Source organism: Leptosomus discolor, chromosome 3 (genome assembly GCF_034619465.1).
Source record: "Leptosomus discolor isolate bLepDis1 chromosome 3, bLepDis1.hap2, whole genome shotgun sequence".
In the NCBI taxonomy this organism is placed as follows: Eukaryota; Metazoa; Chordata; class Aves; order Leptosomiformes; family Leptosomidae; genus Leptosomus; species Leptosomus discolor.
In genome coordinates, this window is record NC_141393.1 from 11,937,473 (window position 1) to 11,961,735 (window position 24,263).

The window sequence follows — 24,263 nt, forward strand, 5'->3', positions numbered from 1 at the left end:
AAGGTTTTAAGGTGAAGATTTGGGTTATGATTAATTTTTCTTCCATGCATGTGTCCTGAATCCAAAACACTTAAGGAACTCTATAACTTAAGTTTTTTATAGGCCAGAAACCTAATCAGAAACAATGTTTAAATTGCTTCTTCTCTGTAAGCAATTACTTCAGCTGGGACCTAGAAGATCCCCAGAAGACAGCCACTCAATGGTGTGAAAATAATGAAGACAGAAGAGGATAAAAACCTGGCATCCACAAAACTGCATTAAAATAATTATAGGCATCCTTTAAAAAACAGGTATTTACTATGGCTCTTACAAGCTTTCTTAAAACTCTTAGTGTGCATGATCTAGCATACCCAGATTTGAAAAGAAATAACAACCTGTTTTCCATAGGATGCTTAAAGCAGGCAAGTGACCCATACACATCGCTCTGGAAAGTTTCCCCCTGCACAACAAACTGTGACCTCACCGAATCAAAGGTGTGTGTAAGTCTGACTCCAAAACACAGAATCACCGTGTTTCAGAGTCAGACTAAACTGATTGAAACAGTGAAATGATGGGCCAGGGAAGAACTGCTAATGCTCTACTTGTTTTGGCTAACAGTTGTGACAAACTGTTTTCTTCTGCTTTTATTTAATCACTTTAACTTCCTTTTCACAGCAGTATCATTTCTACCATGTTCTGCAGAAGACAGAACTCCAAACACAGTTCCCTGATGATCTCTTTTCCTGACAAGAGAAGCAGATTAGGCATTTCTATTTGTCTTCTTGGTATAAGAGCATATGATCTTTCAAAGAAACTGGAAAGCACAAAATTTAAACTCCACAGAACTTCATAAATCACCAAGGCACAGGAAAACACCACAACAGTTTCAGTAGCTGCAAGATGTAAAATAGGCTGTCAATTTATACAGAAGGTACAATCTACAGTTAAGAAAAGACAGACCGACTGACAGACCGACCAACCGACACAACAGAATGGGTACGAGCTCTGAAACATTCAGGAGAAATCAGCTTCTCATTTCCATGTTGTGCAACTTATTTCTTGACTACATATGTACTCAACACTGCTAGAGTGGCAGGGCCTAGTCTAGATAAGTCCTTAATCGCTTATGAAAATTTTCATGTTCTTAAACAGAACATGCACTTCTAGACTGATACAGCTGATAGCTACAAATGGGTCTTGGAGCTCTTGAAATCTGCACAATGAACACATTACCATTAGAGAACAGCAGACCCATGAACAACATACACGTTTATAATCTATAAAATGAACATTACAAATCTTACACTCACTCACTGAGCTTCTTTATTATTTTGTCCTAATGTAATATTCCTGAATCTATCTGTAAGTCAAAGTTGATAGCAGTTAAGAGCTGGAATTTTCTGAAGTTTTGGTGTTATTCTACATCTAGGTGGGATTTGGCATCACTATCCTGTCTGCTGAGTCCCCCAGTGGATTGCATACAGCTGGGGACAGAGCACTGACCAGAGGCAGCAGGCATCAACACTGCAGGAACAGCTCCTGAAGCAACTGAGACACCACACCATGACACAAACAGTAGGAAGGGGGGGAAGGGGGGGGGGGGGGGGGGGGCGGGCAGGAAGGGACAGAGGAAAACATCTAATAGATTAATAATAAGAGAGTATGTATATGCTAATGTTTTAGTAATTTTTTTTGAGGTTGTTTGCTAACTAGATGCTGTTTAAGCAAGCTACAACTGGAAGGCAAGAATAAATATTAGAAGGTATAAATGTCAAGGACAAACATTTTAGGTTAGACCAAGAGAAAACAGGTTATTTATAAAATAAAGTACTGGGATGACTATGCAGAAATATTTCCTAAAAAGCCTAAGGTATAACCCCATTTCTTTTACAAGAGGAACACTGCTAGCATCAGTTCCATTCAAACTGAAGCAGGCCACCAGTGCTGCTAAATTAAGTTGCTAGCCTACCTTAGGCAGAACTCTGATTTAATAGCTGAAGGACATTAAATGACCTATGGTACTTCCTTGAATCAATCAATACCACTATACTTCTAAAGAAACACCAAAGGAACTTAGGGTTAGTCAACTTGTTGCTGTCCTTCCTTTGCTAGTAAAGCACATGAAAAACTAAGGAACACCACATTCCTGAACTACAATATTCAAAGCTTCCTCCAGTCCCTTTATTCCCTTATTTTCACCTTTCAACACCTCCTCCTCCCCCACAAATTTCACTTAATGTCAAGTGAACAAGAAACAGTACACTGCACATGCTGGACAGGCCAAGTGCACCTGCTGCCTCCCAGCTGATGACAGACCAAACAACTGGCTGCTTCACCTACCCAAGTTCCAGAGGTCATATAATTTCCAGAATCACTGAAGGACAGCAATTTCTAGAAAATTTCTCAATTTGTCAAATTTTGGTATATCAGCAGAGGGATACAAAAAGTATTACAGACACACAGAACAGACAAAACACAGAAATGTCCTTTTCTTGGGAAATCAGCTACATTAACAAATTTGGAAATTAAGAGGCACAGTAAGAGTTTGAAGCTGAGCTGTCCTGACAAGTGAATCAGCCTCATACTGCTTTTACCAGAGGTCCTAGGAAAGAAGTGCAATCAAATTTCTCTTTAAAGGCTGTTCAAACCAATGATCAAGTATACACAAAAATAACACTGCTAGAAAATGGGAAAACTCATTAGAAAAGACATGAATCCAATGAGTGGTATATTTGCCTTGTAGATATATACATGCATTATCAACACAATAAACCAGGTGTATGCACATATATCTATGCAACAGTATTATACATTGTGGTTTCCAAAAAATAAGGTGTTTATTTTTTAATACCATGCCTTACATAAAACAAACACACATACAGCATTAAATAAACAAGAAATACACAGTATGGTTTCACAGTTTTGTTTAGAGGAGGAGATGGGGAGAAAGACCACAGGGAGGAAAAGGACAGGTGTATTTGAGTTTATAATAGGAACCAAACATATTTTTCTTTTTTACCTGGTTTATAGACAAGCTGATCATTTCCAACTACATCTAGCTCTTGTGTCTCCACTTGTCTGTACATTTCAGCATATTCAGTTCCAACACTCTCTGTGACAGACAGCCTGAAGAGGAAATAAATGACAAATCAATAAAGGCTTCCTAATCTAAGTCATGGATATCTCTGGGAATAACAGCATTATACAGTAAATTCGGAGTCTCACTGTGATGCAGGAACTACTTCAATGAACAAGCTTCAGAAATAAATTTTGTCTCTGCAGTTAGATACTAGCCTGAGGAAAGTGCCACATTAAATCTTTTCATTTAGATTAAAAAAAATTGAGCTCCCAAAATATCATCTTTTAAGTTTTTAATAGCTAGGAATTTCTCTCATAAGGGAAGTCTACAATTTCTTCTGAACAAAGATTAAACAGCTCTGTTTCACCAATTCTTGACACAATACAATTAAGAAAATACATGTAATTCTTGCATGATTCCCTGGAGACATGGGAAGTAGAGAGGAGTAAACACAATCACCTCACTCCTTCAAGGAAAGAACTTTTCTCTTTGATCCAAGAGATGATGGCAGCCAGTGGGAAAAAAAAAAAAATTAACACAATCACCCAATCGATGAATTTTATGGAAATTTACTACACACAAGAAAAAGTCTATCCATGACATAAATAGAATGAAATGGGATCTAAAAAAAAATCTCTTCTACATAAACAGTGTTAAGATAACCACATGGATTTCACTAGAGAATCAAGTAGCATATATATAATGAATGTATGATTATTAAATCATAAATTAATTTAAACGTAGAAGAGTTTTAACACATCAAAAGCACCCTCTTCTTTGTTTGTTTGTTTTTTTTAAAACAAAATACAAACTAGAAATCAAAACTATGGTTTTGCACTTTAAATTAAGCTCTGGGCCCAGTGCAATCTTTTGCTGTGCAATAATTTGCTAACACATAGCAAATCCGTTTCTCTGTCGGTGTATATTTCAGACATTTTATAAAAGGATACTGCTGAGGAATTGCCTATTTCTTGACCCAAATAACAAGCAACACTGGCTCCAAAACCAATTAAGCTGAAAACAACAAGAGATTTTTAACACAGCACTCTGTCACACACTCTCCTCATGGAGTAATTCACATACCTTGATGCCACAGAGCACCCACCTTCTCTGACAAGGCAAACTCTGTGCCAGCTTGGCTTTGCTACAGACTGCTCATTCGGATCAGTCGTTATTTCCTCTCCCAGGAAACACAAATTATTTATCACCTACTGCCGTCAACAAACCAAGAAATGGCTTTTTAAACAATATTTTAGGCATAGAGCTAAGGCAATTTTTCCCTGGATCTCAAGTATCTCTTAATGCATCTGCACAATCACTACATGAGGAACAGCTGCCTACTTTCAGCAAGCAGACTACAACACTTTCATCACTCTAACCCTTCTGAAACAGCTGGCACAGGGAACATTCCACAATAGGCCTGAATCCAAGGCACAATTTGGAAAAGTTCATACACACCACGTCAGACCGCTCGCTAAGTAGGTTATTTCACTCAATGTGCATCAAACACAACAAAACATAAAAATAAGGTATCAAAGTCAAGTGATCAGTAGTTGGAAATAACATAATTAAGCCTGGCCACGCAACTTCAGTTTGGCAGCATTGTGTGCACATATACAACCCATTATTTTTGATTTCCTTAAGACTGCAGCCTCACCAAGTGCACTGGACACACATCTTCCGACAGCACAACCTGCTTATGCAGTGAATAAAACTTGTCCTTCAGTCCCCCGCAAGACAAAAAACCCTCTGATAAGGCAGTAAATGCTGTCATGGAGGAGCAGGTATTACTCGATCGTCAGCACCCTGAGCAAACAGCAAGCAAAGCACTTCAACAAAAAGCTTCCACTGAGGGGTAGGGGCTAAGGGTAAGAAAGGCAGGACTACCTTCCTTGTTGGCTGTAAAGACCTTGCAGAAGCATCAGTAGCTAAGCAGCAGCTGAAGTCAGCTAAGAAAGAGCTTTATGTAACACCAGATATATTCAACTAAATGCTCCTGGAGATGGAGTATTAAGCACTTCAAAATGGACGCTCAGAAGCATGTATGTGCTTTTGACCTTTGCCTGTACAGCTCCAGGAAAACGAGGACAGTATGACCACAGTGATTTGTGAGAATACATTAAATTTTTTTGGTTTGGATATCTGGATATTTTCTTCCAGAAATTAGGTTTTCTGTCTTCAGAAAACAGCATGCAGTAAATAAACCTCAGGCTATACAATGAATAAAGAAAACATTTAATAGCTAGTCATTAAGAATGAACATTGCTCACTCAATGCACTAAATCAGGGTACAGTCTTGGGGAAAAAGCAGATGCAATTGGAAAACTGCATATGGGCATATGAAATGAACAAACAACCTTCATTAATCATTTCTCAATGTTTTAATGCTGAACTTTGCAGCTTTAATAAAATTAAACGCTTACAAAATAATGACTTTTTTTTTTAAGCAAAATGGAAATAAAAATCATTATGAAGGCCTCTGCCACTCTCCTAAGTCATCAGAACAATACAATCCTTTCAAGCCATCATTAAGAAGGCATCAGTAAGACGTGTCACCCTGTATATACCTGGATAAACAGAAAGGGATGGAACATTTTTCTAATGAGTTTCAACAAACATTTGCTGACAGCAGAGGAATGACAAGATGCAGAAAATTCAGATCCATTCCAGGCTAGGAAAGGACAACACTAATGAAGGGACTTTTTTGGATTCTACTTACAAAACATGTGCCTGTCTAATACATCAGTTACCTCTTCCCCATTTCTATTCCCTCTGACACAGCAAAACCCCACATTTCAGTAAACTTGTCCTGTTATAGCATATATTCCTCAGGCTTTCCAGATTCCAGCCTTGGCACCCACCTACTTTTAGACTCCCCCGGGGTCTTTTCATCCCCTGAATACATGACAACATCGGCAAACAACAACTTTGCAGCTGCATATATGAAACATGTTCAGAATTTTACCACTTTGAGAGGCAGTAAAAAGCACCTTTGTGACTCGTAACACAATTACTGACAATTTAAAGTCATCAATTTAAGGAAGTACAGGAGACTAAATATTCTGGTTTTTCCTTCCTTCCCCTCCATTTAAAAAAGAATGCAAGAGTTTGATCTCATTCAAATCAAGGACATGTTTTATCTTCAAACACACCCAGGTTTCTGTGGCTGAACCTGAAAACATAGGACACTGTGCACCCTGAGTGGACAAAGGCAGACAAAATTATAAAGCGCTGAACACGATCAACCAGTAATGTCATTCAACAACAAGTAACTCTTGATATGTCCTAGCATCTGTAAAACATGAGATGTGTACACCTTCATAGGTAGCTGACATGTTAAAACCGACATATTTTGGAAAACACTCTCAGAAGTAGGAGACGGGAACTTTGAGCTTGATGAGCAGTGGGCACTAGGGGGCTTTCTATCCAGGTAAAAAAAAAGGCAGAACACAGCATGCCTCTTTTTAGAAGAAGATTAACCCTGTTTCTTATGAAATAATTGTATACTTTTTATTATTTATACGTTATTGAATATTTAAATATTTATTTTTATTATTTAAATAAATAATTTATATTTATTATTATTATTCTATTCCTTACCACGTGGTTTAACTACTGTAACATTTTTCTGAGGTGTGACTGATCTTGGTACACGAGTACTTAAACTAATTTTGAGCATTTGATTGTGACAAAAATCTTTAAAAATATTTCTTATTTAGGTTTAAGGGAAAATTCAGTGTCATGAACATAAAATTAAATACAGCTGCCACCTTCAAGTGAATTACTAGAAGGGAAACACAGTTTAACACCAGAAATTGTTGACACACACAACTGAAATGCTTTCAACCACACTGAGGGTGCCTTTCCTTAAATAAATTCAGCTAGAGAAAGGTCTTCCTTTTCTTCAAGCTATAGAATGACCTCTAATAAGTCAGCAAGGCCACCATAACAGAGTACACTTGGTAAATTTTTGTATTTGAGCATTTGAAATATTAACCAAAGCATTTTTGCATACACTTAGTTATAAAAAATAGAATCAATTGCCCAATCTCAACCATAACTGTGACAGGTAATTTATTTGGCTCTTTCCAGTGAGATATACTGCCATGCCAATGCATACACTGACCACATCTCTAGAAGTGATGCTTAAAAAAAGCCTTATTAAATGAACAGATACATACAGTCTTATTCCCTGAAAAAATAACACTGCTTATGCAGCAAACCTGATTGTATAAAGAAAAAATTCAAGTATGTAACGAAATTCCAAGGATTAAGATGCTTGCTTATCCAATTTCAGATAAATTTCTATTAACTATTTCATTTTGGAGTAGAAGCTCCTATTCAAAGCCATGTATTTTCAAGAAAATTTCCATCTTAGAGACAAACAACTGAAAAATCAGAGTGCTCTAGGCCTGTGCTTTTAAAAACTCTTACAGATGTACTTTTTGCTTATTTATGTTCTGCCCCATTTGACACAAAAACCCCTGTTCACATGAGACTGGGAACTGAACATAAAACTAGTGTCAGTCATTTCACAGATCACATGAGAAGGACTGCCCTAAGTCATCCCTTCTATCACATACGCAAGCTGTCCACCTACTTAAGAGATCTTTGGGGCAGGGGGAGGAAATCACTTGAAAAAACACTTAGCCTTACAGCACACAGAAATATTTCGCTGTACAATTTTAGTACAATATATACAGTAGACTGTTTCAAAGCCTCTTTTCTGAAACTAAAATAATGTGACACTTTACATAACTGAACATTTGCCATGACAGTAAATAACCTTCCACTGGGTTTACTGAAGGACATACTGAAAGTTACTTTCCTTTTAACTGGCAGTTGGCATTCCATACTCACAGAAGACTGGTCTTGGGTGCAGAAATATGCTATTTTTAAAGAAATAATGTACTGTCATTCAAAAACCATGTTTCAGTCACAAAAATAGAAGATTATTAATAGAATTCAGAATAAGTGAAATTATTAAATCCTAAAATGCAGATATTACAAAGTGATTTATAGATTATTTTAAGAATCTAAGATTCAATGAGATGCATGCTTTTTTCCACTCAAGCGATCTGTTCTAAAATGCAGTTAGCTAGATTTAGTGATAAAGTCTTCATACATAGGCATCTTACAGGCTTGCACTGCTCTTCCTCACAGCAGTTATTCAGAGCTCCTGTTTTAAAACCTTAACTAGCTAGGGAGAGGGAGAGAGGGAGCACACTAAAAACTGCTTTGTAAAATCCTGAAAAACTCAAATGCAAACGTTTGCATTTGGATAGACTATGTACACTCAAGATCTCAGAAATATTTCTTCTACGTCAAACTAATACCTCTGTAAGACCTTCCGTCTTCCACCTCACCCACAGTTAAAATCCAGGAAAAACAACAACCACAAACACCAGCCCAAATCATCAATTTCACTGTCTACTGCTCTGGGATTTTATGCCAGTGGGGGACACTGGGACAAACTTCTGGGCTTCAAAGAAGTTGACTCTTCTTGGAGATGAGCTGTTGATGAGCTCCTCTTTCTTCAGCCACAGCTCAAATAGGGATGTTTGGAAGAGGGCAGCTATTACCAGTGGCAGATGGTGACAAGCCACACAGCAACTACGTCTCTACCGCATATGAAACAGCTAATTTTGTAAATTAATGTTGTTATAATTAGTTATGAATTAGAAGGTAGATGGGTGTTCATATTTATTAACGTAAACTGCCTGAACATGAGGAAAAACTTCTTTACATTAAGGGTAATGGAGCACTGCAACAGGCTGCCCAGGGAGGTTGTGGAGTCTCCTTCCCTGGACATATCCAAACCCCACCTGGACGCGATCCTGTGTAACCTGCTCTAGGGGGTCCTGCTTTAGCAGGGGGTTGGACTAGACAATCTCCAGAGGCCCCTTCCAACCCCTACCATTCTGTGATTCTGTGAAACCTAAAGCATGGTTCCTCTATCAAGGATTGTTTCTGATCCTTTAGCAATATTCACAAAGCATCTACGCTCCTTAAAACCTCAAAATTCATCCTTTCCCCCCAACCACAAAGGCAAGGAACTTGGCCAAATATCAAAAAAAAAAAAATCCCATAACAAGAAAATTCACACAAAAGCATTTTGTTATCAACATGGTAAAATCCAGCTGAAATACATCTCTGAATAAAATACAATGCAAGTAAGAGACTGCACTGAATTAAAAAATGCCCATGAAGACTAGTATGGAACGCAAGATCCCCTCAATTTCAAACTGACGCCTGACTGCCTATTAGTGAAGTGTCATCAGCACCAGAGATATTAATGGTACAGACAGTCCAACTGGAAGAAATCAGCTTCAAACACGTCCTGATTTTATTCATCACAGCAACAGAAATACAATGATAGCTTACACAACTTTCTGTCAGTTAACACCGTCATTACTGCTGTTAGCTGTCACAGCAAAGGACCAAACAAGGAATTTTACCAAGAGGCCTCTTGTGGAAGCTCATGGCAAGTTTTGTTCATAGTTGTTAAAAAGCGAAAGCAGTAGTCAAATGCTGTCTGAAGCGATCAGAGGAGGTAGACTCACCATCTGTCTGAAGCCTGAAAGAGCTACACCAAGTTGTTCTGTCAAATGAAAAACGCACTGCGAAGTTGATCATTAAATCCAAAGAGCAGGGCTGCGTAAATGGAAGCAAATCGCCCTACCTGCTAGCTACTGCTAGCTACAAAAATTAAATCTCCCATTTCTCAGATGACTGGTAGCACTGGAAACCTTTCTATGTAACTGTTCTGGGGCTGGCTGGGACAGAGTTAATTTTCTTCATAACAGCTCTATGATGCTGTGTATTAGATTTGTAACCAAAACAATACTCCTAAACCACCACCATTTTAGTTATCGCTGAGCATTATTTGCACAGCATCAAGGCCACTTCCATTTCTCACATTGCTCCCCACTGTGAACAGACTGGGGGGTGTGCAAGAGATTGGGAGGGGGTACAACCAGGCAGATAACCCAAACTGACCAAAGAGATATTCCATGCCCTATACTGTCATGCTCAGCAATGAAAAGGGAAAAGAGGGGGGTTTCAGTTAGGTTTGCCGTCTATTGCTCGGGAACTGGCTGGACATCTGTCTGCCCATGGGAGGTGGTACGTGACTGCCTTTGCATCACTTGTTTTGTTTTCTTTCTCTTTTCTACCACTTCTTAAACAGGCTTTATCTCAACCCCAAGTTTTCTTGCTTTTACTTTTCCATTCCTCTTCCCCCATCCCACTGGGGGTGAGCGGGGAATAAGCAAGGGGCTGTGTGGTGCTTCGCTGCCTACTGGGCTTAACCCACAACAGTAAAGTCTCTGCCCTTCACACAAAATTCATGGCAGCAAACCACAGCATGTGCCTGTATTACCCACAGATACTAACAAAGAAATATGGAGCACACACCACCATGCCAATGTGTTGAAATGTTAGCTAGCAATGGTGATGACCTGCTATCAACACTTCTGGTCAATTAAGAATTACGATGATAATTTCTTGGTGTGTCATGAGTCTCACTCATAGAGAGTGCTATACTTTTGCCTCTTCCTGTACTCAGAACTGACTTGGATCTGCAGCTTTTTTTCTCCCAGAATACAGTTTCAGAACAATACTTGTTCACAAGAAAACACTATATTGGAAAAACAGATAATCTGTGGAGAACTTTTATTCTTTGTGAGAATTTCAGATTTTGCAAGAATTAAGTCTGTTTCAAAAATATGCCTTCTGCATTACAGCAAAATACTTATTACAGTAGCATTGAAAGGTCATAATCAGAATGTAAAACTTAACCACACATCATGCAAATATCTAAGTTTCCTGTGCTAAAGAGACTATTTTACTTATTTCTTTTAAAAAATATTTCAGAAAGCATCAGGATAAAATAAACATCATCTGTCACCTCTTTTTATCTAAGAAATATTACATTGCCATAAACAGTCCTATCTTCTAAAGTAGCTGGTATTAAGGTTACTTATGATGACTTTCAAGCAAGAATCCACTTTTCTTTAATGCTACTGCTTATACTAGAGGAAGCTTCCTTGTAAGCATCCACAAAACCACCTCACAGTTATTCTTCAAGTACCCCTTCAGAGTTATGCTTTGCTATTGTATCAACAAAGCTAAATCCAGGTACATTCAGCACCCGCAAAACATGCATCCCACGTTGATTCGTTCTGTTCCTCTGTGGTAAATTTCAGCTATTTATATCCCTATGTTGTCTGTTGTACTTACATCACAAGCGTATGTAAACATTCTTACTCTATAGTTGTGCTATACCTTCAACATAGAGCTGAGGGCTCCTGGTCGGTAACATACAAAGTTGTAAGAGTATTTATTGACAAGGAGAGATTCACGAGCTTTAACACTGAAGAACTTTAAAAGCAAGCAGTACTTCTTCTTAGGTAAATGCTAAATCTTTGCAGCCTCACATCAGTTATTTGATCCCAGAATATCATCCAGTTCCCCCTCACAACTGTGATGTTAAGCAGGAAGAGGCAAAAGAATTCCTAGACCAGATGAGACATTCTAAGCACCAGACATTTTCAGGTTAAAGATTAGAGCCATGAACTGTACTTCCACGCCTTCACACCAAGCCACACACAGGGCTGAACAAAACCACTTCGAAACTGAGGGTTCTCACAGCAAGTGCTGGGTTTAGATATATCTCTTCAGTATAAACCATACCCAGAACATAACTGCCACCATGGATGTGGTGCTGTCTTAGGAGGAATTCTTTAAAGCTGATATGTACTAATACCACATCAGATTGATGCTCCTTTCCCCTCAGTCAAGTAAGAACCAGTAACAGACTCCCTAAATACGCCTCCTACTAACCACAATGAAGCAATGAAGCTGTAAATGGAACGGTGCCTCATATTTATTTTAAGGGTGACAGAAAATAATAAACAGAGCACAAATAGAATAAACAGTCTGCAGTAGGAACTGTTCTGCCACATGCACCAGGGCAGGCTCATTCTGACTGGTGACCCACAGTCAGTCATTATGAAGATCACCTTCTAAATTAGAGGCTGTGTCTATGTTTGCTGAAGCAAGTAGGGAAACCCCCCCCCACATCTTTCCATGTTAATCTATTCTAGAGTAATTTCATGTAAATTATGCTTACTTTCTGTACTCACATAACTATGGGAAGGTAAGCTAAGTTACCCCAATGATTCCTCACTTCTGTATTTGCAAGCCAAATGTCATGAAACCAGCACAGCTAAAAACTATGAGGAAACCAAATATATCCACCATAACTCGTGACAGGTCCCCACCACAACAAAGCAGAGGTGCATTTAGATTGCTCCACCGTTTCACGTGTGGTTGTCTTCACTCACTGATACAAAAGTTTAACAACCTCCTCATACACAACCTCTGTCACACAAACCTCTCTTAGATTGCCTAGCTCTGTTCAGCCACTCTTATGGTGAGTTGTTTATTTTTCATGTGGTCTGAAGGCACAGGAGACAGGTCAATATATCTAGCTGCGTGGCTGTGCAATCAGGGCTTCTCCACAGGCCTCCATTTCTACTGTTATTTCAGAACAAGTACTTCTCAGAAGCACGAGTATTTTACTTACATAGCTAGAGTAATCTGCAGTGGAAACCATACGCACAGTGCAGTACAATCACTTAGTTAAGCTTAAGGAATTGCTAGAAAAAGTATTTTGTACTCTCTTACGAAAGAAGAAAAATGAGATGTTCCTCATTTCTCCTCCCCTCGACTAATGTCTCCACAAACCAGGTTACACAGTCTCCTAGCCAAGTGACTTGAGAAGCATCTTTGTAAACTGGTAGAACTGATCATTAGTTCAAAAAGTAAGAACTGTTTGATGTGAACCTCCCATTAACTTGGGGTTGGATGGAGAATAATGAGTATAGAAGAAAGAGAAAGACATTGACACTTTGGAATACTTTTTTTTTTTTGACCAAGAAGTCCACAGGATAGAAAAAAAGCTATCATCAAGGTTTTTAAAAAGTCTGTTCTGTACACTGCCTTTTTAAAAATAGAAAGAAATAACCTGTGTGACTTCCACAGAAAGAGATGCATTATATCCACCGGCTGCCACCCTTATTTCCATATTTACCCAACCAAGTTTCAATTAGCATGTGCTCTTGTAAGGCTTTTGTTTTGAAATTAAGACTCTTTGCTGATGAACCTGGACGTGCCATAGCAAGAAAAAAAATAAAAGACCACTAAAACTGTCTGAATTGACTTATGAAAGGAAATCTGCACTTTGGCTCCAGCAACTCTTGCTGCTCCCTCAGTTGAATTTGAGAATAGCATCAGAAAACAGGCTTGAAATATGCTACAGGAAAAAAAAAAGGTTATATTAGGAGAAAGCATAAGAAATGCTCGTGTGAAAAGACACCCTTTCTGATTTACCTGCATAAGAAGAAATATCATTCACTGCAGCTCAAAGGAAATTAGTAAGTTACAGAAGTAACAGATGCTTTAGGAATTCATTAAATTCCTTGCCTCAAAAATTAGAAAACAAAAAGAAAAAGGTTGAAGCAAAGTTTAAAGTAGTTCAATGAATCTTCAATTTACACCTTATATTGCACACGCAGACAATTAGGGTTAATTTACAGGGAAAAAAATCAGTTGGCAAACAACTGCTCTGCTGCAGTGGCAGAGTAAATTATACTTATTAAAAAAGACAAAAATCACTCACCATTATAGAACTAATGTTATGGTCTCACTCAAGTAGTATAATGTGTTTTAGTCACTAATACCAGCGAAGAAAAAAATCAGAAAATGGAAACTGAAACTATAATAATACTGGGTTTGTACGCTACAGTAAGAAAAAGTGCTAGACTTCACACCATTTGTAATTTTATTACTGTAATTTTAGGAACTGCCTAAAAATTAATGAGAGGAATCAAAATATAGCCCTCTCCTCCCCCAGGTTAAATCGTAACAATAACTAGTTACTAGTAAGTTGTCTAATAAAGACAAACTCAGTAATCCCTTCAGGGAACAGACCCGCTATCAGCCAAAGTCAAGCCAAAACTTCCATCCTGACACAGCACTGCAGAACCACGAGTACATTTTAGGGACAATTGGATGGAACTGTAACTCTCCACAAAGCTTCCAGGATTAACCATGGGCTAGCAACTGTGCAAAATACTGCTCTACTTTTAAGTCCCAGATCCCAATGCTAGCCTCACACAAGCAGCCATCTCTTCCTGAATACAGATCTGAAGTGCACACAAACGCAGAAACAATACTCAGCTTTAATGTTCTCCTACCAGTGGAAAGATAAACATCATTCTCAGTATCCTACAACTCACAAAATTTGATGTCGCAACCAAAGATTAGCTAGGGAAAAAACAAAAAACCAAAACAAAACAAAAAACCTGTTACAGGTTTCTCATTTAATTAATTTGCACACCTTCCTGTATACATCACTAATTTGCAAAGACACTATAATGGTTTTACTATTTTTTAAACTGCACAGCAGTTCACTTTCAGATTTGATACAGTGGAAAAAAAAGCAGCGACATGTTAACTTTGCTGTAAAGGAGGTGGCAAGGAGCATTTTAATTTCATCTGAAAATCTGTCAGGACAGTTCTGTCATCATAAACCTATCTCCCTTCGTTTTTCATAGCACCACATACAATGCAATGTGAAAACCTTCCAGTTGAAGAGGATTAATACTGACATTTGAATTTTTCCAATGTATAAGTAATATCAGCTTTAATAACAGCCATACACGTCATCCTTTATGTTGTATGACATCTAGAACAAATTTACAGAACCCCTGTTCTCCCCACAGTTCAACACACCAGTGGAGGCAGAAAAGTAGGAATGAAAAATACTTACAGGAGCAAAGACAGTCATTAGAACAAGAAAGAACAGAAGAGAAAGCACTTCGTATACCATGCCTACTGTTTAGATTAATAGGAAGAGACCAGATAACTGGAACGGAAAATGGCTGCTTCAGCGACCTTTAGTGTGCACATTGCCATCTCTGAAAATGAATCTTAAAAATGGATATGCTCAAAATACTCATCAAGGAAAGAGGGAGCAGGCAACTGACAGCCAGCTGAGAGAGAAGCAAAGTCTATGGTAAGACTTACAATTCTGGGGTTTTAGATCAGTTTGACCTCAATTTGCATCTCCTTATCATTCTATTCCTTTAATTAGATTAACGTGTCTTTCATGGCACGCCATAGGTGTTACAGACTGGCTTCTTTAAACACATTTGAAATGTTAATTAAAAATGCTAAGAGCTATGCACAGTAATGAAAAAGTGTAGTACCATGAGATTGATGAAATTCATCTGGAAGTAGTATTTAATATAGCAACAAAATCCTGAGCAACTGTCAAATAGCTCTTTTCTGTCAACACTCACTTAACAAAGGCTTTAGATGATCTTTACTAGAGAAAGACTATTCTTAGCTGTTTAAAAATGACAGTAGAACAGCCTGATCCCCCTCTAATGGGAGAAAAGTCTTCCAGCATCTCAATGGCCTGAAAGTTTAGTTTGATGATAAAAGCAACATAGTTATTTTTAGCACTCTACAGGCATAAAAATACAGCTCTAAACTGTGACCTACAGCTATGCACAGCCAAGCATCACATCCTACGACAGCCTTAACTTTAGCTAGAAGCACGTCTGTAGTTGCTTCAGACTATCATTATTCATCTCACTACCAACAATACCTTTGGACGGATTTAGCAACAAGCATTTGAAATTGTTACCATCTTTTTTTAAAGTGCTGCCATCGGCAGAACTCAATTCAAAGGTAGGACAACTTAATGGACTTTGTAGAAAATATTTGAGAGACCATGTTAGATTAAATGGATTACTACTTCTCTCTAGTACAGAGGATGAAAAAGAACCTTAAAAGCAGAAAACCTTAAACTGTCATATTCAGTACAGAAAGTCATTTTTCTAAGCACAGTTTAAATGAAAAAAAAAAAAGAAGAAAAAAAATGAAAAAAACCTTGTTTTCTTCCAGCAGTAGTAACAGCCTGGGAACACGGTATGCTGGAATAAGAGACCTTCAAGCAAACTCACCTGAAACAACACTGTTCACAGACAACTGCAGAGGTAATTCATGTTATTTTATTCCAGTTAGCATGCTTGTGTCTGCATGATTTGTAACAAACTGCAACTTAAAAGCCTATTCCACCAGATTTCTGTTTCCAGGTTATATAAACAAGAATTTATTTAAAATACAAACTGATATCGAAGTTTTAAAAACAGATCACACAGTTCTAGCACTTAACTTTATTTAATCACTTTTGAAATGTCCAGGTAACTTCAGATTTTGGAGGTTTGGGGTTTTGTGTTTTGTTAGGATTTCTTTTGTTGGTTTTTTGAGTGGTTTTTTTTTTTTTTGCTGTTGTTTTGTTTTGGGGGTTCCTGTTTGGTTGGTTTGGGGATTTTTGTGGAGTTTTTTTGTTTGTTGCAGTTTTTTTTTTAACCAGGATAAAAATATTTCCAAGATGACAGATATACACTTTTAAAAGCTGTAAACTTCACATAGTTATGTTAACTCAGAAAACAGATGAAAAATATAAAATGTAAGGCTTGCCAGATTTAATTACGGCTTGGCAATTATTGTTATCACTACTTACATAGTACTGCAAAAGGTTTTAGAATCATTACTAAAGTTTACTTTAAACATTCAGTTGCAAGGGTGGAAGCCTACAGGTATAAGTAACTATCAGTTGCACAGAAATAAGTAGATTTTTTTTCTCTCCCTCCTTTCACAGATTAAAAATGCCACTTTTTGGCTGGATGAAATGGTCAAAAAATGATTCCTACAAACCTACAAGATATCCTGGATCAGAAGTAGTTACAAAAACCCTACTGAGGGAATTGAAATGGCACCTGAAAGAGCGTGAAAGATTAGTGCAAGAGATTGAAAATGAACAAAAAGTCCAGAAGACTGGCATGGATTACAACTGGCTGAAGAACTACCAAAACCCTCAAGCAACAATTCCAGCTACTGAGCAACGGCAGCTTGAAGTTCTGTGTTCACAAATCCAGCCTTGCCAAACAGGAACCGTTCTCAGCAGGTAACTGTTTCCTATTTCTAACTTTGAGTATTCTATCATAAGTAAGATGTTTCTTCTACCTAATCCAAGCTTGTATTTGGCTCAGATCTTTCTTCCAAAGTAATAATGACCAGCAACTGGAACACATTTTTACAGGTGTTTTCAAAACTACATCTTTACTTGAATATGTTATACTTGAAGGAAGTGTTTAATCATAATTTTCCTGCTCTAATCCAAAACAAAGGAACTTCTGATGCTTAAACATGTGACCTCTCAGTACTTTCAGTTTTGCTCTGTTATTTATCCCAAAAATTTATTAAATAGTAAACTAATAACCAAAAATCAAATTCAAGCACTAATGCAATGCACTGTTACACAGAAACACAGCTTCACTCTTCAAAATACCTGAAAGCCTCTAAATCTAGCAAATCAGTATTAAAAAAAAAAAACATTTAAAAAAATATAAACAAATCAACCTCCCCCCCATTTTAAAAAGAAAATTTCTCCTACACCTGTAGTTTCAATGCATTTTCTAGGGACACATAAAAACAACAGAACAAGCCTATGTGCCTTTTAAAGCCCAGAACATACCTAAGGGCAAAGTCAGTTTAAATCAAGTTACCCAGATGGGCCAAAAAGAAAAAAAAAAAAAAAACATACCAAATAACAGTAGCTTTCAATCCTCATAATAGCTGGACCACATCCAGTGTATTGTTAGTGCTCTTTTCCTCTTACAATCTTTTGCGGTAGGTGTGTGTAGAAATGTAGCAGCAAGGAATAAATGACACCAGAATGCAATCATTTCCTCCTCCTTCCCCTCCCCTCAAAAGAGCAGAGAGGAAACAGAAGTCTTCAACACTGATTAGATTTCAATTTTTGTTTGTTTCTAGATTTCGTGAAGTTTTGGCAGAAAATGATGTTTTACCCTGGGAAATAGTCTACATATTCAAGCAAGTTTTAAAAGATTTTCTTACTACCATTGAGAGAGAAAACCAACAAGACCAACTGGTAGATGCATGGAATACAAATTGCTCTGAACATTTCAGCCTGCATGGAGACAGTTCTAACAAATCAGACAAAGATGAAATCCCCACGGTTTCGAGTTATGTTGACAAAAACACACAAAGCATGTTTCCCACCTTCTCTCATAGAATCTGGAATCTACCTTATTACTACCCATCAAGTTAAGTTGGTTTGTGTTTCTTTCAAAAAGCTATGTAGCCATTTGCATTCCTTTCTTGTGACTGCCACCCACAAACATAGAAATAAGAAATGTGACATGCTTTCCTTTTTTCCAAGTTCAGAAATTAAAATCCTTGATTATAGCTAATACGCAGTAAACAAACTTTAATTATGAACTCTCCTTTTATCTTTATAGTTCCTTAAAGATGTTGCGTTAGAAGGCACCTTTTAACCAAACATGTAGATGTTTCTGAAAAAAACTCTGAAGCCTTTTGGTTTTTAGCCATATACAGCTAGATGTATTTAAACAAGAAAAGACTGCTTTCCATATTTTGAAATAGCATCAATCCACAAAGTGTTAGGCAAAAAACTTATGTATGTGTCAGCTTTTAGGCTCTACGGGAACTTTATACCATGTAAGGTAAATGGCTTAATATAATATCAGTTATACCAAATAAACTGGTAAATACTTTTTGGAGCTGAAGAGTTATTTCTTGACTTCAAGAATAAGTTCTAAAATGAAAACAATGTCAGAAGTTATCACATGCTGCATGTACTGTTTCTACATTTTTTCCATACTGTGCTCTCCATGGCTGAAGTACTGTGAAGGTAGACAACTAAAGTAAAACATTGGATATTTAACAGCATTTAATAACTAGCTCTCTATTCTTCAAGAAATTAATGAATTATTTTATTTCAAATAGCTGTACTTAGTGGAAGCTATCCTGAAACCCAGACTCTGCATTAAACTTAAAATGTTTTGATCAAATCTGACAGTACTTTTCCAGAATAGCAAAAGTGTCCATGGTTCATTTCCAAAGCCAGAGGTGATAATTTTAAATTTAACAACATTTCATGTTCTTCAGTTGCCATCATCCATCACTATGGGTTCATAATGAAGTTTTACAAGACTGATTGGATACGTAGCAGTTACAGTCACAGCAGACAATTAGAGCAGAAAATCAATGAAAACATATGCCAGAACTCAGTTTGCTGCATTTCCAATTGGACTCCCACCACTGTATGTAACAAATTTTTACATGTCTTATGTAACCTCTTCATCTCCAGATTTCCTTTTAATCTGTCACATCCTAAAAAATGGGCAAGACTCAAACGGACCAATTCACAAGAGGCACTATTTTGCAAACACGGAGGAAAACTACTTCCTCCGTTTTCTTCAACCATACTGAAGATGACATTCACATTTCCCCAACATTTGGTAACATACAAATGAAAGGTATTTCTTTATGCTCCACTGTTGTATCCCCCATCCAAGAAAGAATTTCCTAACAATGAAACATAAATTGGGTAAAACAAATGGCTTAATGTTTTCCTAAAAGGTAAAACACCTTTGGAAAGCTTATAATGTAGAAAATATTTCATGCAGAAGAGTGGAACATAATACACACAGGAGGTGAAACAATCAGAACTCTTGCATACACCTAACTGACAAAGCACTAAAGGAGTACAGTAAATCAGTTCCTACAGGTTTAGGTTAATAATTAAAAAAAAAACGCAGCTCAATACCAAAAGTAATCAGTCCCTCCATTTTCCATAAACTAAACACACAAAACTTTACAAGCATGTGTAAACTCGTATCTGCACTCAGAGCTAGTACAAACCCTTTGCCCTCGTTTTGTGGGTACGTGGATAAATAACAGAAGTGTTGATCTCAACTTACTCTGCCCTACTGATGCAGGGAAAAAAAAATTATCGGATTCTTTTCATGCAGTTCTAAACAATCCAGACATGGATCCCTGCATGAGGGCAGGAAGAGTTTGAAAGAAAGCTCCTTAAAGAGTTAAGCTTCAAGTACCATTTCCACAGGAAAGAGGGTAACAAGTACTGAGCATATAAAAAGGCATTGGAAGAACTAATAGTGCATTGAGAATTAACATCCATAATGCTGGTTTCAGGAAAATAATTTTTATTTGGTCAAAGGTGCAAGATTCATGCAACAGCAATTCACATAAATTAGTTTCTTAAAACGGTACCCTCACAGCTTTCTATGGGAAAATAGGTTTAAAAAAGCTCTAAAAATTTACCGTCCAAATTTTAGTTTATGGAAAATGATAGACCAGTAAACAAGCAAGGCCCACTTACCTTTATGATCATCAAAAACAAGTAGGGGAAAAAAACCCCCACCACAGAAAACAACCCCACAGGATGATCACTGATACAACTTACACATTCTTTAAAAATGTCACTTCAATTTCACTTTAATATAAGCAAATGCAGTCTTCCAAGTCCAGAAACAAGGACCATCAACTACAACACATGCTAAAAGGCAGTCACTGAAAAATAGTTAAAAGATATATCTAGGCATCGTAGCCAATTCAACGTTAAACCCCAATGCAATCCAGAATTAAATCAAATACAGAAATAAGAGGTAACTTTACAGAACACAAGCACTTTCATCTGATGAAAATACTACATATTCTCTCTAGTCAAAAAAAAAGCAAAGGTGTAAGAGCAATACGACAAACTAAAAAAGTTAAACATATTTTAAAGAAATCTGCTAGGTTTACCACAATATGCTACAAAAAAAAACCTCAGCCTGCCAGCTAAGACAAGCCGTTTTCTGGAATTTAGGTTACACCTGGATTTCAACTGTATCAGATAGCAGTGACATGGCTGTAGGCCACTCATCATTTCCCTGCTGAAGACCACTGAGAACTAAGCTGTTTCTTTAAGCGCTTTTTGTTTACGGCCTACATGATGAGCATGAGGTGATCTGAAACTATACTGTTCCTTATACCACCTCAGCTGGTATTTCTGACATAGGCAGGCAGCCGACACAAACCATCTGGGGACAGACAGGCGAGTGGCAATGATTTCAAAGGGCAGCACTGCCTCCCACTTGCACCGGGGGCAGGTAGAACAAACAGCGTACAATGTTTTAGCCAAGTAAGATGGCTATATACAGGGCTAACTTGGTGAAAGCTACACCTACAAAATGCAAGAAATCAAAGAGAGAATAGTCACCTCCACATTTAAGCCTTTAAGTGTTTTAATGTGAGCCACAATTGTTTTGATAACAAGGAAGGATTTAAGGGTCCAAACTTCTTTTCATTCAGTTAAATATAATCAGTAATTAGAAAGTTAACCAATGAGCTATTTAAGGACAAAACTTCAATAACAATTTCTGAGAACTATTATCTTTCCCTAACAGGCTCAATTACTAATACTAATTCTAGAGGTAGTTCAGATAACAAGATATTCTTAAAAGCCTTAGAAAATGAGGCATCATTGGTAAAGGAAGAGAACACATTCTACATTTCTTTTTAAAGGAGATGTGAGGCTTTTAGATCCTATTAGACAGTCTCAGTAAATTTTTTTGTAAAATACTAGCTATTACACACACTTGTGTGCAATAACGCCTGTTATTAACGTTACACAGACAAGGAAATACACCTTCTTATAGAGGTTCTTTGCATTTTGCAGCAGTACACACATGCACCTAACATCTATGCTCGAAGATTTTATACAGGAAATTCTGTCCACACTCAAATTAAGGATGCATATCCTCCCTTTTGCTTTCCCAGATTGGAAAGAAAAAAAAAAAACAACAAACCACACCTGTAAAATAACTTGTCTCAACACAACTGTCAAATCCCACCATTAGGTTATCGGCTAAGACTTCTGAGTGGAAAGGGGTATCTGTCTAACCAAAGAAAGATCTGCTTCTGCCTAGGCACACAAGGTTTGATGAATCTTGCTAATTTCTCCTGTGTTACTTGGATTTTCAGTGGCTTAGTGCTCAGTTCAGTTCAAAAATCTCTTGTCAAATCCTTCTCAAGTACTACAGAAATCTTATTGGAACCTAAATAAAGGCTGAGAAGTCCCAAACATCTCATACATGCTGGGTTTAGGAACTGCAGTCACAGCAAATAACCCTAAAAACTGTAAAATTCTGTCTGGTCACTTCTGGAAAAATTTAAGTACTTGCATAAAACCCAGTAGCTCTCAGTCAGAGATTCAGAGCTTGCTAATGGCAGCACTTTTACATTAAGGGATGAGAGGGGATAGATATTTTGATGTACCACTTTTGTCCTTTCCTTGGAGCAAAGACAGAATCTGATAATGGTCTCTGCTAAACAGTCAGAATATCTGCTGTTAGGATGTTAGGCAAAAGGTTCATTCTTTCTCAGAAGCCAAAGTACACCCTTTCAAGATAGTTCCAGAAACACAGCAACCCATACTGCTATACATTGTACAGGGGAAAAAAAAAAACAAAACAAACAAAAAGCAAAAAAAAACCCTCAAAACGACAAAAAAAACCACCACGACAAAAAGACACTCACTCTACATTGTATCTCCAGCTAATTTTGAAAAAGACTTTAGTACATGGAAGTGCATACAAAACACTTTTCTATAGCAACCACAGCTACATTAACCAAACCTGACCTAAATACTAGGATTAGTGTGCACTGCCACATCTTCCAGTTCAGGCAGCATCCAGGGGAAAGTCTGATGGGGCTTTTTTTCAATATACAGACACTAGTGAAAACCAAATGTACCTGGCTGCTACGCAAATATACACACAGTTCTCCTCCTTGGCTGTAAACTCTGTGATCTGAGAATAAAGCATATCCACAGTGATGTACCAATATACCTTTAACTAGCTTTACCCTGGGAACTCAAATGCTTCAGATAGGTCACAAGAGGAACAAACGTAGACAGCTGAGTTAGAAAGCACACAGCAGCCAATTCAGGAAAACAGACTGTTAACTGCCACTCAAAGAAAACATAAGTTCCTATAGGGAAGCAAACAGAAAGATTCAGTTTGAAAGTAACTGCAAACATCTATTGTAAGTGACATCAGTATCTCAGCTGCTGGAAAACTGCTGACTGGAGAGGACAATTGGAAGAAGGAAGAACATCTAAGAAATTAGTCAATCTTTTCACAAATTTATAACATAAGTAACAAACTGAAGTTACCAACAGAAATATAGGGTAGGTAACACTCATTTATTAGGTTTATTTGCTTACAAACTTCAGTATAAATGAAAAGTGCTTTGTTAGAAATAACATATGAAACTACTTGTCAATTAGTTTATGTACTGCAAAATAATTATACAGCAGTCAAGGATCAGCCACTGAAAACAAAGCAATAAAAGCTAATACTACTATTAAGGGACTACGAGGGTTTGAAAAAAAGATCCGCTCAAATCATCAGTGTTGTTCATGGGTACAATAGTTAAATGCATAAAAACATACTCCATGAGAATATTATTCCCTAATCAACAAATAAATTTACTCAATCTCATTTATCACTTGTCACTGCCAAGATTTCTAAGCTACACACCTGAATCAGAATAAACCAAGTCTTTCCTAACACTGTTCCACAGCTTTTTAACAGCACTTGCCACAATTGCACACCAGCACTAATGCACTTCAGAGAAAGCAAATCCTACACATAGCATGTCTAATAATGATCAAGAGAATAGAGGTAAGTAACAAAGCAGAAAATAACTGAAGTATTAAACCCACAAGCACACACCTATCCACACCTGGACTACAGCCACAAACATTACCAAAGGCGTTAGGCTGGAATCCAACCACCACACCACCCCAAGCCCACACAGAGCAGGGGAGGCAGAGGGGGCAGTCCAGACCCTGAGGAAATGCTCCCCAGGCCTGGGCCACAGGCACACCCACGAGAGAAGGCAGGCCATCGGTGCCCTCACGGCCAGGCCTTCATCCCTGGCGTGAGGAGTGCCTCCCGGCCGCCAAGAGCAGAGGCCCAGCGCCCCACACTCACCCTGCAGCCATTAACGGTTCCTGTGTGGCAAGGGGGCCGGGAGAGCGGCGGGGGGCATGGTATAGAGGGCCAGCCTGCGCCTCCTCGCCCAAGAGCTCGACACCAGTCACGTCTTTGCCGATGGTGAACCAGTCGGCGATCTGCTCCGCGGTGAGCTGCCGCAGCATGATGGCAGCGACACGGGCCGGGCCAGGCCAGGCCAGGCCAGACCAGACCAGACCAGACCGCACCGCACC

The 24,263-nt window shown here is 38.0% G+C and overlaps 2 protein-coding genes across 2 annotated transcripts in view; one reads left to right on the forward strand and one right to left on the reverse strand.

Moving 5' to 3' along the window:
• The window catches only part of TDRD9 (tudor domain containing 9), an 84,819-nt gene extending 60,625 nt beyond the window's left edge, over positions 1-24,194 (reverse strand). The window contains exons 1-2 of the mRNA XM_086462969.1: positions 24,028-24,194; positions 2,999-3,105 (exon numbers count right to left, since the gene is read on the reverse strand). Of these exons, the coding sequence (XP_086319095.1) occupies positions 2,999-3,105; positions 24,028-24,194 (274 nt within the window). The remainder of the gene's footprint in view (positions 1-2,998; positions 3,106-24,027) is intronic.
• RD3L (RD3 like) lies at positions 16,804-18,269 on the forward strand. Its single transcript, XM_009956761.2, has 2 exons — positions 16,804-17,102; positions 17,972-18,269. Exons 1-2 carry the CDS (start codon positions 16,804-16,806, stop codon positions 18,267-18,269), a joined length of 597 nt encoding a protein of 198 aa, XP_009955063.2.
• Positions 24,195-24,263: the final 69 nt, after the last annotated feature.

What these genes read in the sequence shown, in the direction of transcription:
- RD3L (XM_009956761.2), top strand. Translation starts at nt 16,804, where the DNA reads ATGCCACTTTTTGGCTGGATGAAATGGTCAAAAAATGATTCCTACAAA. An exon ending in ACAGGAACCGTTCTCAGCAG is followed by an intron (nt 17,103 to 17,971) that starts GTAACTGTTTCC and finishes GTTTGTTTCTAG; the next exon opens with ATTTCGTGAAGTTTTGGCAG.